The 11,871-nt window shown below is 37.3% G+C and overlaps 1 protein-coding gene across 1 annotated transcript; it reads left to right on the forward strand.

The window, feature by feature from the left end:
- Window positions 1-756: 756 nt before the first annotated feature.
- On the forward strand, window positions 757-5,278 carry LOC110899190 (uncharacterized protein C6G9.01c). The gene is made up of 3 exons (XM_022146062.2): window positions 757-921; window positions 998-1,065; window positions 4,701-5,278. Exon 3 carries the CDS (start codon window positions 4,717-4,719, stop codon window positions 5,173-5,175), a length of 459 nt encoding a protein of 152 aa, XP_022001754.1. The 5' UTR covers window positions 757-921; window positions 998-1,065; window positions 4,701-4,716; the 3' UTR covers window positions 5,176-5,278.
- Window positions 5,279-11,871: the final 6,593 nt, after the last annotated feature.

Genomic DNA, 11,871 nt, shown 5'->3' on the forward strand with positions numbered 1-11,871 from the left:
AAACACCATTTACTTGTGACAGTTCTTGTAGTTTCAAAAGAAGAAAGAGACTGATGACACTGAAGATTTAGATCATAAATTGCTTCTATTTGTTTTTTTTTTAATTTTTTTTTTGTTGTTTATTATGTAATTTTCAGCTAAGAACAACAATACATTAATTCTGTAATGAAAAAAAATATAATAAAACGCCAAACGGGAAATGCTTTTGAAACGCCATCATGCCATAAAACGCCCTAAAACTACCAAATTATAATAAAATTAAAAAAAAAGAAACCCATAAATAAAATATAAGGGAAACCCATGATTTGGTGGTCCACTAGTTAGCCTGGAGGATGTGAAATAAAGCCCCTAGAGGCTTTATCACGCCACGTCAGATCCATATAGGCGCCTCCTCATATGGTGGGCTTTAAAGCATATCCCTTTAACTTGCATGCAATGGTTTAAAGCCTCCCCTATTAAACAAAATTAAAAAAAAAAGATTTTATTGGTTGAAAAAAGGTGGGCCCCACCTGCACACCCCTTTTTTGCTCGTTAGCGTGATGACGGAAGAGGTATACCCCCCCCCCCCCCAACCACCGCGGTGTGGTCCATGACGCCCCAGAGTGCTAAAATCACTGAGGTGGCGGGGTGGAGTTAAGTCATACCCCCTGGTCTTATTGCGCCTACTTGTTCCATTGACACCCTGATTCGAATCCCGTGCTCGACGTTTTGTATGTTTTTTTTTAAAAAATTTTTCCTTTATAATGAAAAAACCCATTTAGGTTTACACTAAAACAAAACAAAACGCAGTGCAGTCGAACAAGAAAACACCGCCTCCACCCTCACCCTCTCCGGGACCACCTCCTCTCCTCCGGCGCTGTCCTTTCTCCGGCCGTCCTCCTCCGGCCGTCCTCCTCCGGCGTCGTTCTTCACAGGTCACAGGTGTGTTACTTTTTAACTTGTTTTGATTTTTTTTTTTATAGTTTAGTGTTATTTATGATACCCCCTCCCTCTCCAGCGACCACCTCCTCTTCTCCGGCGCCGTCGTTCCTCCGACCGTCCTCATTCAGCAGTGGTTCTTCACAGGTGTGTTAATATTTAACTTGTTTTGTATTTTTGATGTTTTAGTGTTATTTCTAGTATTAATTTTTACTTGTTTGATGTTGTTAATAATGATGTTAAATTGTAAGATAGCTTGAATCAGCATGACTCTGCCGTTTTCTGATTGCTTTTAGTTGTGATCTGGAATTTCGGTTGCCGCCTCTTCTTCGTTATAAAGGTTAGCAATTATTTGCGATGCAGCGTGTTGCCGGTTTACGTGTCATTCATATGTCCTAAAGTTAAATGAAAAGGGTTATTAATTTTTTTTCATGTATAATTGGTTTTGCTTTGCTCCTATGGTGCAGAGATCCATCTGATTGCAATCTGGTTTTGATTATTCGACATTGAATTGCGTAGTTTAGGGTTAGTTTAGAGAGCAAGACCTTTTTCTTGGTTGTAGTGAATAAGTCAAGTTAACTGAGTGTTAGGTGAACCGTTCGTCAACTGTTCGCCTTGAAGTTCGTTTGTTAAGTTGTTAGTTTATTTAATGAACGAGCTACCATGAACAAAATATTTTGTTCATTTTATCAAGGTGACATGTGTTGTTAGTTCGTTCATATGCTCATTTACTTAAGTTCGTTTACTTGTGTTCATTTCATTAAAATTTGCTTATGAGCTATTAGCAATACTAATTGCTGCATCATTTATCAACCCATTATCCCAAGTTAATATTAGAACCAAACCTTGGGTAATCAAACGTTTGTTCAGAATATTAACGAACAAGCATAAACGTAAACTAACACAATAACATTCATGTTTTTTAAAGAATAAACATGAACAAGAAAATCCGTTTAACTTGAAGATGACAACTGTGAACTTGTTGAGTGTTTAGATGAAACTTGAAATTATATGCTAGTAGTATGCTGCTTAATTACATGATTCTTGAATACTTGATTTGAATGTTTAGATTGTTGGTTGATTTGATCAAATAATTGATAAGGATTCACATGTATGTCTATTTAGGATTTTTTAGGACTAAGAAAGGGGAAAATGATATATTGATTTGGACAAGAAGCTGACCTGGTAAAATCACCTTTAAAATCCCAAATCTTTCGGTGAAATCACCACTAAACCAAAAATCCGGCCACAAAAAGAAATTTGGTGACCCGACCAAGTAAAACATCCTTTTTATAGAAATACGAAAGCCAAAAAATTGTGACCCGGTAAAGAATTCCTTGGTCTGCATTTGGTGTCCATAGTTTAAAAAAATTGGCTGAGGGGCGGCGCCCAAAAACGAGTCTGAGGTGGCGACTTAGGGGGTTTTCTTTGTACGTGCGCCTCATAGGGCTGAGGCGGTAAGAAAAGCTGCGCCTCAAGGAGTTTTGATGTTTGTTTTTTATGCTTTTAACTTTTTGTGTCAATTTCAAATATTTTATGTCTTTTTTATGTGTGTTTTTTACATAGTTATTAAAGGCGTTAGGCGCACTCAAGGTGCATAAGTCTCGCCTATGGCCTAGGCGCAAGGCGCAAAAAAAACGCGGGCCTGAGAAAAAAAAGCGCACTGCAAAAAAAACTTAAAATATTTTTATATAATAGAAAATTAATACGATTCTTCAAATAAACTAAAACTAGAGCTATCATATAACATTTTATATTGTCTATTTAGTACCAAAAGTTACAAATGCTAGTTTATTAGTGTAGAAAAATAGTTTTCGTTAGATAAAAGTAGAAATCTAGCTGGATTCTTGCCAGAATTTAAAGAATTTGGCCGGAAACTCTCCAGAACCTAGGAATCTCGCTGGAATATGCGCATGAACCATCACCTGAAGAATTAAAGCGCAATTGCCTTGACTTAAGGCGCAATTGCCTCGCCTTGCTAGGAAATTGGGCCTAGGTGCAAGAGGCGATGGCTTTTAACAACTATGGTTTTTTATATCTTTGATGAATCCGATGATGAAATTAGTTAGTATCTTGGTTTAAAAAAGCGCGTCTTAAGCGCAAAACGCATCTAGGCGCAGGTCCTTGCGCCTTATGTAACACAAGGCGCACTGAGGCGCAGGTCTAAACGTCTGTACAAGAAGCGGAACTGAGGCGCACGCTTTTTGTACGTGGCTTGTTTTTGTGCAGCTGAGTGTTGTACAACAGGCTTTTTATGTTGTACGTTTATGTTTTTTTTCATTTTAAAACACATATAAAGCTTTATTATAGCTAAATCATTGGTATTGGATGCTAAACACTTATGGGATATATAAAATAAATTTTATAATCACTTTGCGCCTTGTGTACGAAAAGCTCACCGCTTTTGCGCTTTGCGCTTCGGTTTTAGACCTTGTCGCTTTTGTGCGCTTCCCGCTTTTTTAAACCAAGGTTAGTATTTTATTTTTTATAAGATATATAATTTTTATATTTATTTTTTAATCCGCCTCGAGGCGTACGCCTCGTAAGCCGAAGGGAAAACTCCTTCTGAGGCGAGGGGAAAACACCTCGAGGCACGATTCCGTACCTTTAAACCTTGTTGGTGTCAGCTTCTTTTTTTCCCTGTTTTGTATGTTTTCTCTATTCCAACATTACTTTTCAGCTGATTTTGTTATGACCTGTCACCAACTCATTAGTAACATTTTGATATTTTATGTTATCCCCATCTCCTTGTATGTGTAATTTGTTGATGTTATAGTTGAATTTATTTGATTAGCACATTAATAGGGGTTCCTCTCTTGTTTGATTTTAATATAGTGTTGAAATCGAACTTTAATTTGGGGCGGCATTTTGTGAGTTGGGTTGGTTTATAACTGTTCATACGACAAACTTTTTGGTGTGTGGATTTTTGTTTGAAGGTTAGAGTGCAATGACTTGTAGATTTATTGATTAAAATTTGATATTTGTATCATATCCCTTCCTTATTATGCTCATGGTCAAAAGTTAAACTTTTAACACCCGCCCTGATTTGTCCGCATTGCCCACGAGGAGCTTATGGATTATTGTTTTGGTTACCCGAGTTGAAAGTTGAATCTTCTCATCAACAACCAATGTGCTCGAAACATGTTGGTGGTATTTGAGGTCGAAAATTCTTATGACCCGGGGATAGATGAGGCCATGACTGTTGGGTATTCCTTAAAGTTAAGCTAAAGGTTTAATTTTCACATGTTTTACATATTTAGCATGTGATTAGTGGCCTTTGACCAGCCAAAAGAATGGTATGATCCTATGACTGATATCGGAGATGATTTTTGCACATGGCTGCTCGTGTTAGAAAACGGTCAATGGACTTGATGGAGGGAATGGTTTTGAGGCGGCTTTTGTAACTCTATCTTAGGGTAATTCAGAAGTTGTATGCCAAAGGCTTAAAACCAAAAAAAAAATAAAATTATATAGTCGGCAGATGTGATCACAAAAGTTATATCATTTCAAAACCATCTGATCATTGGATAAATGATTCCATAGTTCTTAGTTCTTACGCATTAAAGATATACTTTGGGTGAATTTCCTATCAATTGACCTGTTTTCTCTTTAGCTAACTTTTCACGTATACATGTTTGACTCACTAGAGATAATACATGACCTCAATCGACCCGTTCATAACTAAATAGGTCAAATTTGCTACAACTAGTAATCTGGATTTTTTATTTCACGGATTTTAGTTAGAACTTCAGAACTCAAAACATGTTCTCGCCTGTTTGCAGATTCACGATACAGAAAATGCCCAAAAAGAGTTCATCCAAATCCAAACCAGGGCTGCAGAACCCTAAGGTAGCAAGTTGGGACATGTCGAAAAAAACGACATCTAAATCACCCAAACCTGCGTTAAAAAAACAAACCTTAGCAAAGGAGAAACCATCCTCCTCACCAAAACGATACGGGCAAGAAATCGATGAAATCTTCGGTAAGAAAAGAAAGAAACCCGAGGAGCAGAAGACTAGCAAAGCGAATAAAAAACCAAGTAAAGATTCAAAAGATGATGAATCCGTTACCCGAAAGAAAAAGAAGAGTAAATCTGGCGGTTCTAATGTGGATATGTTTGAAAATGAAGCGGTGGCTAAACCGAGGCGGAAAACTGCAGACGGGCTAACGATATACAGAGAAGAGGAGTTGGGGTTTGGTAAGGCGGATGCCGGTGGTACCCGTTTATGTCCTTTTGATTGTGATTGTTGTTTCTGATGTTATATTAAAAATAAACTGTTTTATGTTAAACATAGTTTTGACTTGTTTAGTTCAATACTTCAATTGATTCTGCAATCATGTAACGTTAGTTTTTGGTTCGCGTTTGTGACTTTGTGCCTATAGTTTAAGTAGACATGAAAAAAAAACAGTTCTGGAAATAAAAAAAAACCCGGAACTGGGTATTGAGGAACCCGATCCTACCAGCTGGTTATATATTCGGTTGTAACCCTATGATTCGAAATTGGATCCAACCCAGTTTTGCCCGAATTGAACCAAACATCTCAACAAACCGGTTCGATATCCGACCCAGTTTCATCAATATCTGGTTATTGACGCTTCTCGCAACTGGTTCCAACTTGGAACTGGTTTTGAAGAAACCCAGTTTTTCACCTTTAAGTTTAAGTGGTTTAAGTTAATGTTAACTCAGTTGTGCACTCAGTTGTTTTTTTCTTTTTTTGTGGCTGACCTACTCATTGCCTGTGAGGCCGTGATACCTTATGCAAATCCACATCGCCTGGTCCATAGGAGAGATACCGGGTGATAAGGAATGTCTCGTCTCAAATACCATCAACATTTTTTTGGATGAATCGACTGTGGATGAGAAGAGAACTTTCAGTTAAGCGTGCTTTGGTGACTAATTCTAGGATGATGACTGGTTACCTACTAGGGCCGGCGATTTCTAACACGGACTTGTGAACACGAAATTGAGATGAATGAGTTTGTCTTGGGCTATACATGTTTATGACATGATTAAATCATGTGTAAAAAAATAAAACCCGCCTAAACTAACTATATATGACCCGATTAAACCCATTTAACTATCTAATTTTAAATCTTTTAAAATAATTAAATATGTTACTTCAATTTTAATTTTAAATCTTTTAAAATACAAAACCCTAGCCGCCTTACTCAATTCCTACCAGATTGTGATTTATGCATAAAACAGATCATATTACCATCAGTCACTTCTGATTCTCATTAAGATCTGACTACCCTAAACCGGTACACTACAATGTCATGACCCTTTCTTCTTCCTTTTATAATTTTACAAAAAAACTTAAAATAAACTTTGGTAGAAGTTAGTATCAGATTCAAAACTTGTACAAATTGAAACAACACAAAAACATACAATTTTTTTAAACTATAGATACTATTTTGTGTATCTAAAAGCATAAATAATAAGAACTAGTTGGTTGCACCCGCGCTCCGCGGCGGGGGCGACCCGGCTTTTAACAAAATTTAATTGGAAACGTAGACGCAATGATATCGTGAATGGTGTGAATCCAGGGCCGGCTCAACCACTTTGGTGGCCTAAGGCGAAGTAAAATCTTGTGGCCTTTTTCCCAAAAAAAATGTATGTGATTGAAAGTTAAACTTGAAGGGCCCAAGTGTAATTATTTGAAAGATTGTGTTAAAATTTAAAAATAAGAAAAAATGGTGAACCAGGGATTTGAACCCTGGTCTTCCCAACAACCATACATTAGAGATGGGCATAAAAACCGGTTCCTACCCGATTCCAGTGGACCCGACCCGGACCCGGTTCCGGTTCCTACCCGATGCTCAGAGGAACCGGTCCCAGGTTTAAAAAACCCGAAGGGTATTACCCGGTTCCCATTTTTTCTAAAAAACGTCAACCGTACCCGGTTCCTATCCGTACCCGGTTTCTACCCGTACCCGGTTCCTACCCGTACCCGGTTCCTATCTGTACCCGGTATGTTACCGTTGGAACCGATTCTTATATGGATCTGACCGTTGTACCCGGTTCCTTGATATATGGTAACTCATTAAATGCAAATCTGACCGTTGGAACCGGTTCCTTTATCAAAACAACTCCTTCTTCCGATGCCATAGTGTTCGTCCGGGTTTGATTGTTTGAATGTAAATTGGAAATGTTTGAGAAAGAAGAGTGATGGATGATGTAAATTGGAAATGTTTGAGAGTTTGATGAAAAAATCGATTTTTATATTTGAAAACCGGTTCTAACGGTACAAATTTAAAAAAAAATAGCTTTTTCTGCCGGAACCGGTTACTAACAGTAGCCGTCAGTCGCTTTTTCTGAAATACGCAGTGGAACCGGTTCTGCACAGTACCCGGACCCGGTTCTATAGTACCCGAAACTGGTTCCACCGGTTCTAAAAAAAATGACGTGTACCCGGGTTATACCCGGACCCGGTTCCACTTACAACCCGGTTCCATTCACTTGTACCCATACCCGGTTCCGGGTTGGAACCGGTTCCGGGTTTTAAAAATACCCGAAAATGCCCATCTCTACCATACATACACAAAACAACTACACTATCAATCATCAATCTGTTGATAACCCACCCCCTAAATCTTTTATAAATAGACTGTGTTTTCATCAAATTGTGAAGGCTCTATAGTTTTGGTGGCCTAAGGCCCAAGCCTCATTTGGCTTACCCTTGGGCCGGCCCTGTGTGAATCCGATCGGTATTTGTTCGGCTTGTTACGGTAACAGCACTCGTTATAACAACCAAAAGAGAGATAAAAAATAAAGTCATTATATGACCAAAAGGATATCGACAGTGATGAAGCTTGAGCTTTCCGACCGAGGGGGCGGAAGTTATCGTACCTAAAAATTTCTATATAACCAGGGGGTCAAAAACGTATATATAAAAAATGATCGATTAGTATCGATGATGTTCGCTTCATTACCTGTATAATAGTTAAAACTTAGGTAGAAAAAAAAAAAGAAAAGACAAAAACTAAAAGAAAATAATTGAAAAGGAAGTTGAAAAAAAGTAAACGAATTAAAAGAAAAAGAATAAAAGGAAAAACAAACAAAACCTAAAAGAAAAATAAATAGATAAAAGACTAAAACTACTTGGACATGGAAGGGTGGAAGGGTGGGAACGATACTTGGACATGGAATGCCGACCCCTCAAAAGATTTCTCAGTGAAAAAGGTTCGATATTTGTTAGCTGCTGATCCGCATAATACTATTGGTGTTAACATGAAATGGAAAGGTTGGGCTCCTCTGAAATGTAAGATCCTTGTCTGGAGAGCCGCGTTAAATCGTCTGCCGTCTAAAGTTAATCTGGTTAATCGAGGTGTTAATATCCCTAGTCAACTATGTGACCTATGCGAGGTGGATTCCGAGTCGGTCTTGCATTTGTTTACGGGTTGTTGGTTTACCATGGAGGTTTGGAGTCGAGTGGATGCTTGGTGCAGATTAAGCCCGTCACTTATCTTTGATGTTTCCGATTTATTGTTAATTCCTAATTTGCAGCCGATTTCTAAAAAAGCGAAGTATATTTTGAGAGGTATAATCTTCACCACTATGTGGACTATTTGGATGGAACGCAACGACCGGATCTTTCAAGGAAAACGGCGTCGTGGCCCGGAAGTTTTTGAGAGCATAAAAATAACGTCTTATTTTTGGTTTAAAAATAGATCTAGATTGAATGTTTTAGACTGGAATGATTGGTGTAAATACCCGTTTGTGGTGATGTAACGTTTGTTTGCCCGGAGGTCCTTTTTTTGAGGACCGTTCATGGCCGTTTTTGAATGAAGTTAACCTTTCAAAAAAAAAAAAAAAGACTAAAACTACTGTAGCAAACCATTGATATCATTTGATATATATAGTAATGCCAAAACTAATTTATAAAGTAACTAAAAACATAATTATAAGAATGACAAATTATATTATATTATATTAGTAGGAGTTGGGTAGAAAATGTGTTTTTCCTAGAAAATCTAGGAAGCAATAAGAACGCGACATGTGGCATTGAAGGATTTTAACTAAAAGGGCAATTGTGTAAGTTGAATATTATTTTGATTATGGATTATTTTATTAGGATAACTAACTAACCAGAAAATTATGGAAACTAAATATCCCATTTAATTCAAATTGACAGTTTCAATTTAAATCATACAATCCATACAACATATTCACAGGAATTCGTAAAAAAGGATTTTACAACATTGCTGGAGGATTCTTGACATTGTGTTTTAACAGCAAGCAGATTTCTTGACGCTGTGTTTTAACAGCAAGCAGATTTGCTGGAGAATTCTTGATATTGTGTTTTAACAGCAAGCAGATTTCTTGACATTGTGTTTTAACAGCAAGCAGATTTCTTGACATTGTGTTTTAACAGCAAGCAGATTTCCTTGACGCTGTGTTTTAAAAACAAGCAGATTGGTGGACATTGTGTTTTAACAGCAAGCAGATTTCTTGACATTGTGTTTTAACAGCAAGCAGATTGCTGGACACACTGTCAGTGTCTTCGTCTTCAACACAACCCAGTGTCTTCGTCTTCAACACACTGTCATCATCAACATTAAAATGGTAAAACACATCAACCTTAAAGTGGTAAAACACATCAACCTTAAATCATACAACGAAGATACGAAAGTGAATCGGGTAACCTAGAGTTAAATGAGACTGACCTGGATTCGAAAAGGGCTCGCCAGAAACCTTGACTGATCGTCGGCGGCGGCGTCACCCCAGCTGCTCCTCTCTGCCTACCCCCTTCTGGTCGCTGAGCACCACCACCACAGCGCCATCCTGCTCCGCCACCTAACCCCACAAAATCCCTCCTCCACTGTGTGTTGCGGCCATCACCGTTTTGAGGTTTTTGGAGGTGGGTTTAGAGAGGGAGAGAGAGAGAGAGAGAAAGAAAGAGGGGAAATCGCATGAATTTAGGGATTGGTTATTGATATGGCAGTTTCTTAACTGATTTAAAACACTTTCAATTACCAAAATACCCTCACTATATTAAAAGTCTCTAATTATATAACTCAGATATTACGAAAATGCCATCCATTTGATCTAAGCCATTAAACACACTCATCTAATGGCCCAGATCGCTTCCTACACTTTCTAGGAAAAACACACTTTCCGCAGGATCCCTATTATTATATTATGTTATGTTATCTTATGTTATGTTATGTTATGTTATGTTATGTTATGTTATGTTATATGATATGATATGATATGATATGATATGATATGATATGATATGATATGATATGATATGATATGATATGATATGATATGATACATTAAAACACAAGTTATGTGCTACATTAAAGTTTGTAGCTTTTAATGTTGGTTACAAGTGTAACTATTCAAGTAAATGGTACAAGTTTGTAATGCATGGTTTTTGTAAGTTACAATTTAACCCTTTCTTGGGTTTTTTTTTTTTAATTGCTATACCGAGCATCGACCTCGTAATAAACTGAATCCATACCAACTGAATGATCGCCGTGATGAAATCCTACTAGTCTTTTAGTTATTATAAAAAAATTCATCTAAACATACCATTATTCTTTTATTTTACTAGTTCTAACTTATTTAAAGTTGTCAAATCATTTATATACCCCATTTTCACACTACAAGATTAAAAAAGGTCCCGTTAATTTAATTTTTTTTAAAGAAGGATGCAATTGAAAAGTAAAGAATGTAGTAGATTCACCCAACCCCTATTGAAATTAAAAACTTCAATTTAATAAAGTAAATACACATTAAAGCGTTTAGGCCTTGCATTATGTGTTGGGGTAAATGTGAAATATGAAAAAAAAAAAAAAAAAAAAACAAAAACAAAAAACATGCACATAAGCAGTGTAGAGTTTCACATTTCATAGCTTACACTAAGTGTTGTGGTAAATGTGAAATGAGACCAAACAAAAACGTGCATATAAGGAGTGTAGAGTTTCACATTTCACACTAAAGATTGTTGAAATCAGAAATATGAAATGTGATAGTTAGTTGAGTTGACTATATATGATTAGGTAAAATATTATTTAAAAATAAACCATCACCACCCAACACCATCTAGCTAGTCCCGTTACGCCCCCTTTCCTGATGTGTGGTTGTATCACGCCCGTAGGTCGACGTGGCTTCTCCACGCCTATGGGTGTAAACAAGTCGAGCCGAACTCGAGCCCGACTAGGCTCGACCTAGCTCGTCATACTTTTATAAAGCTCGAGCTTGACTCGGTTTGAGCTACTATTTTGAGATTGAGCTCGGCTCAAAAGTAAAACCCAAGAGCTCGAGTTAGGATCGACTTGGCTTGAAGTAATTTTTGAAGTAATTTTAGAATAATTTTAAATGAGTTAAAAGCTCCGCTCGAGCTTGCTTCGTAGCTTAAACGAGCCAAGGCTAAGCTCGCCAGTGTTATATAGTAGGTATATCATATCTAAAAAGTTTACTTAGGCTTGAGCTCGAGCTTGACTCACGTTAAATCATTTTGCCGATCTGATCTCGAGTAACTGTTCCATCTCGTTTACACCCCTACAGCACTCCTCACAACACATGGCTTGCTAAATATCACAAGAAGAAAGTTGTCAATTCCCCTTTAGCAGAGTCGGTTGCGTTTGGTTGAAAATAAACAAATACACAATTCTAAAAAGAGTTAAATGCCATTTTAGTCTCTGTAGTTTGGACCATTTTACAAGTTTAGTCCAAAAATTTCATTTTTCGCCTGTGGGTCCAAAAAGATTTCACTGTTGCCATTTTAGTCCACTGGGTTAACTTCTTCCATTATTCTGTTAACGAGAAGGGCGATTCGGTCACATGGCTGAATTGCCTTTCTAGTTAACAGAATTACATATTAAATGACCGAATCGTCCTTCTGGTTAACAGAAAAAATGGATGAAGTTAACCCAGTAGACTAAAATGACAACAGTGAAATCTTTTTGGATACACAAGAGAAAAATGAAACATTTCGACTA

This window comes from Helianthus annuus, chromosome 13 (assembly GCF_002127325.2).
Source record: "Helianthus annuus cultivar XRQ/B chromosome 13, HanXRQr2.0-SUNRISE, whole genome shotgun sequence".
NCBI classification, from domain to species: Eukaryota; Viridiplantae; Streptophyta; class Magnoliopsida; order Asterales; family Asteraceae; genus Helianthus; species Helianthus annuus.

Excerpts from the sequence above, each read along its gene's own strand:
- LOC110899190 (XM_022146062.2), top strand. The coding sequence starts at position 4,717 with ATGCCCAAAAAGAGTTCATCCAAATCCAAACCAGGGCTGCAGAACCCT.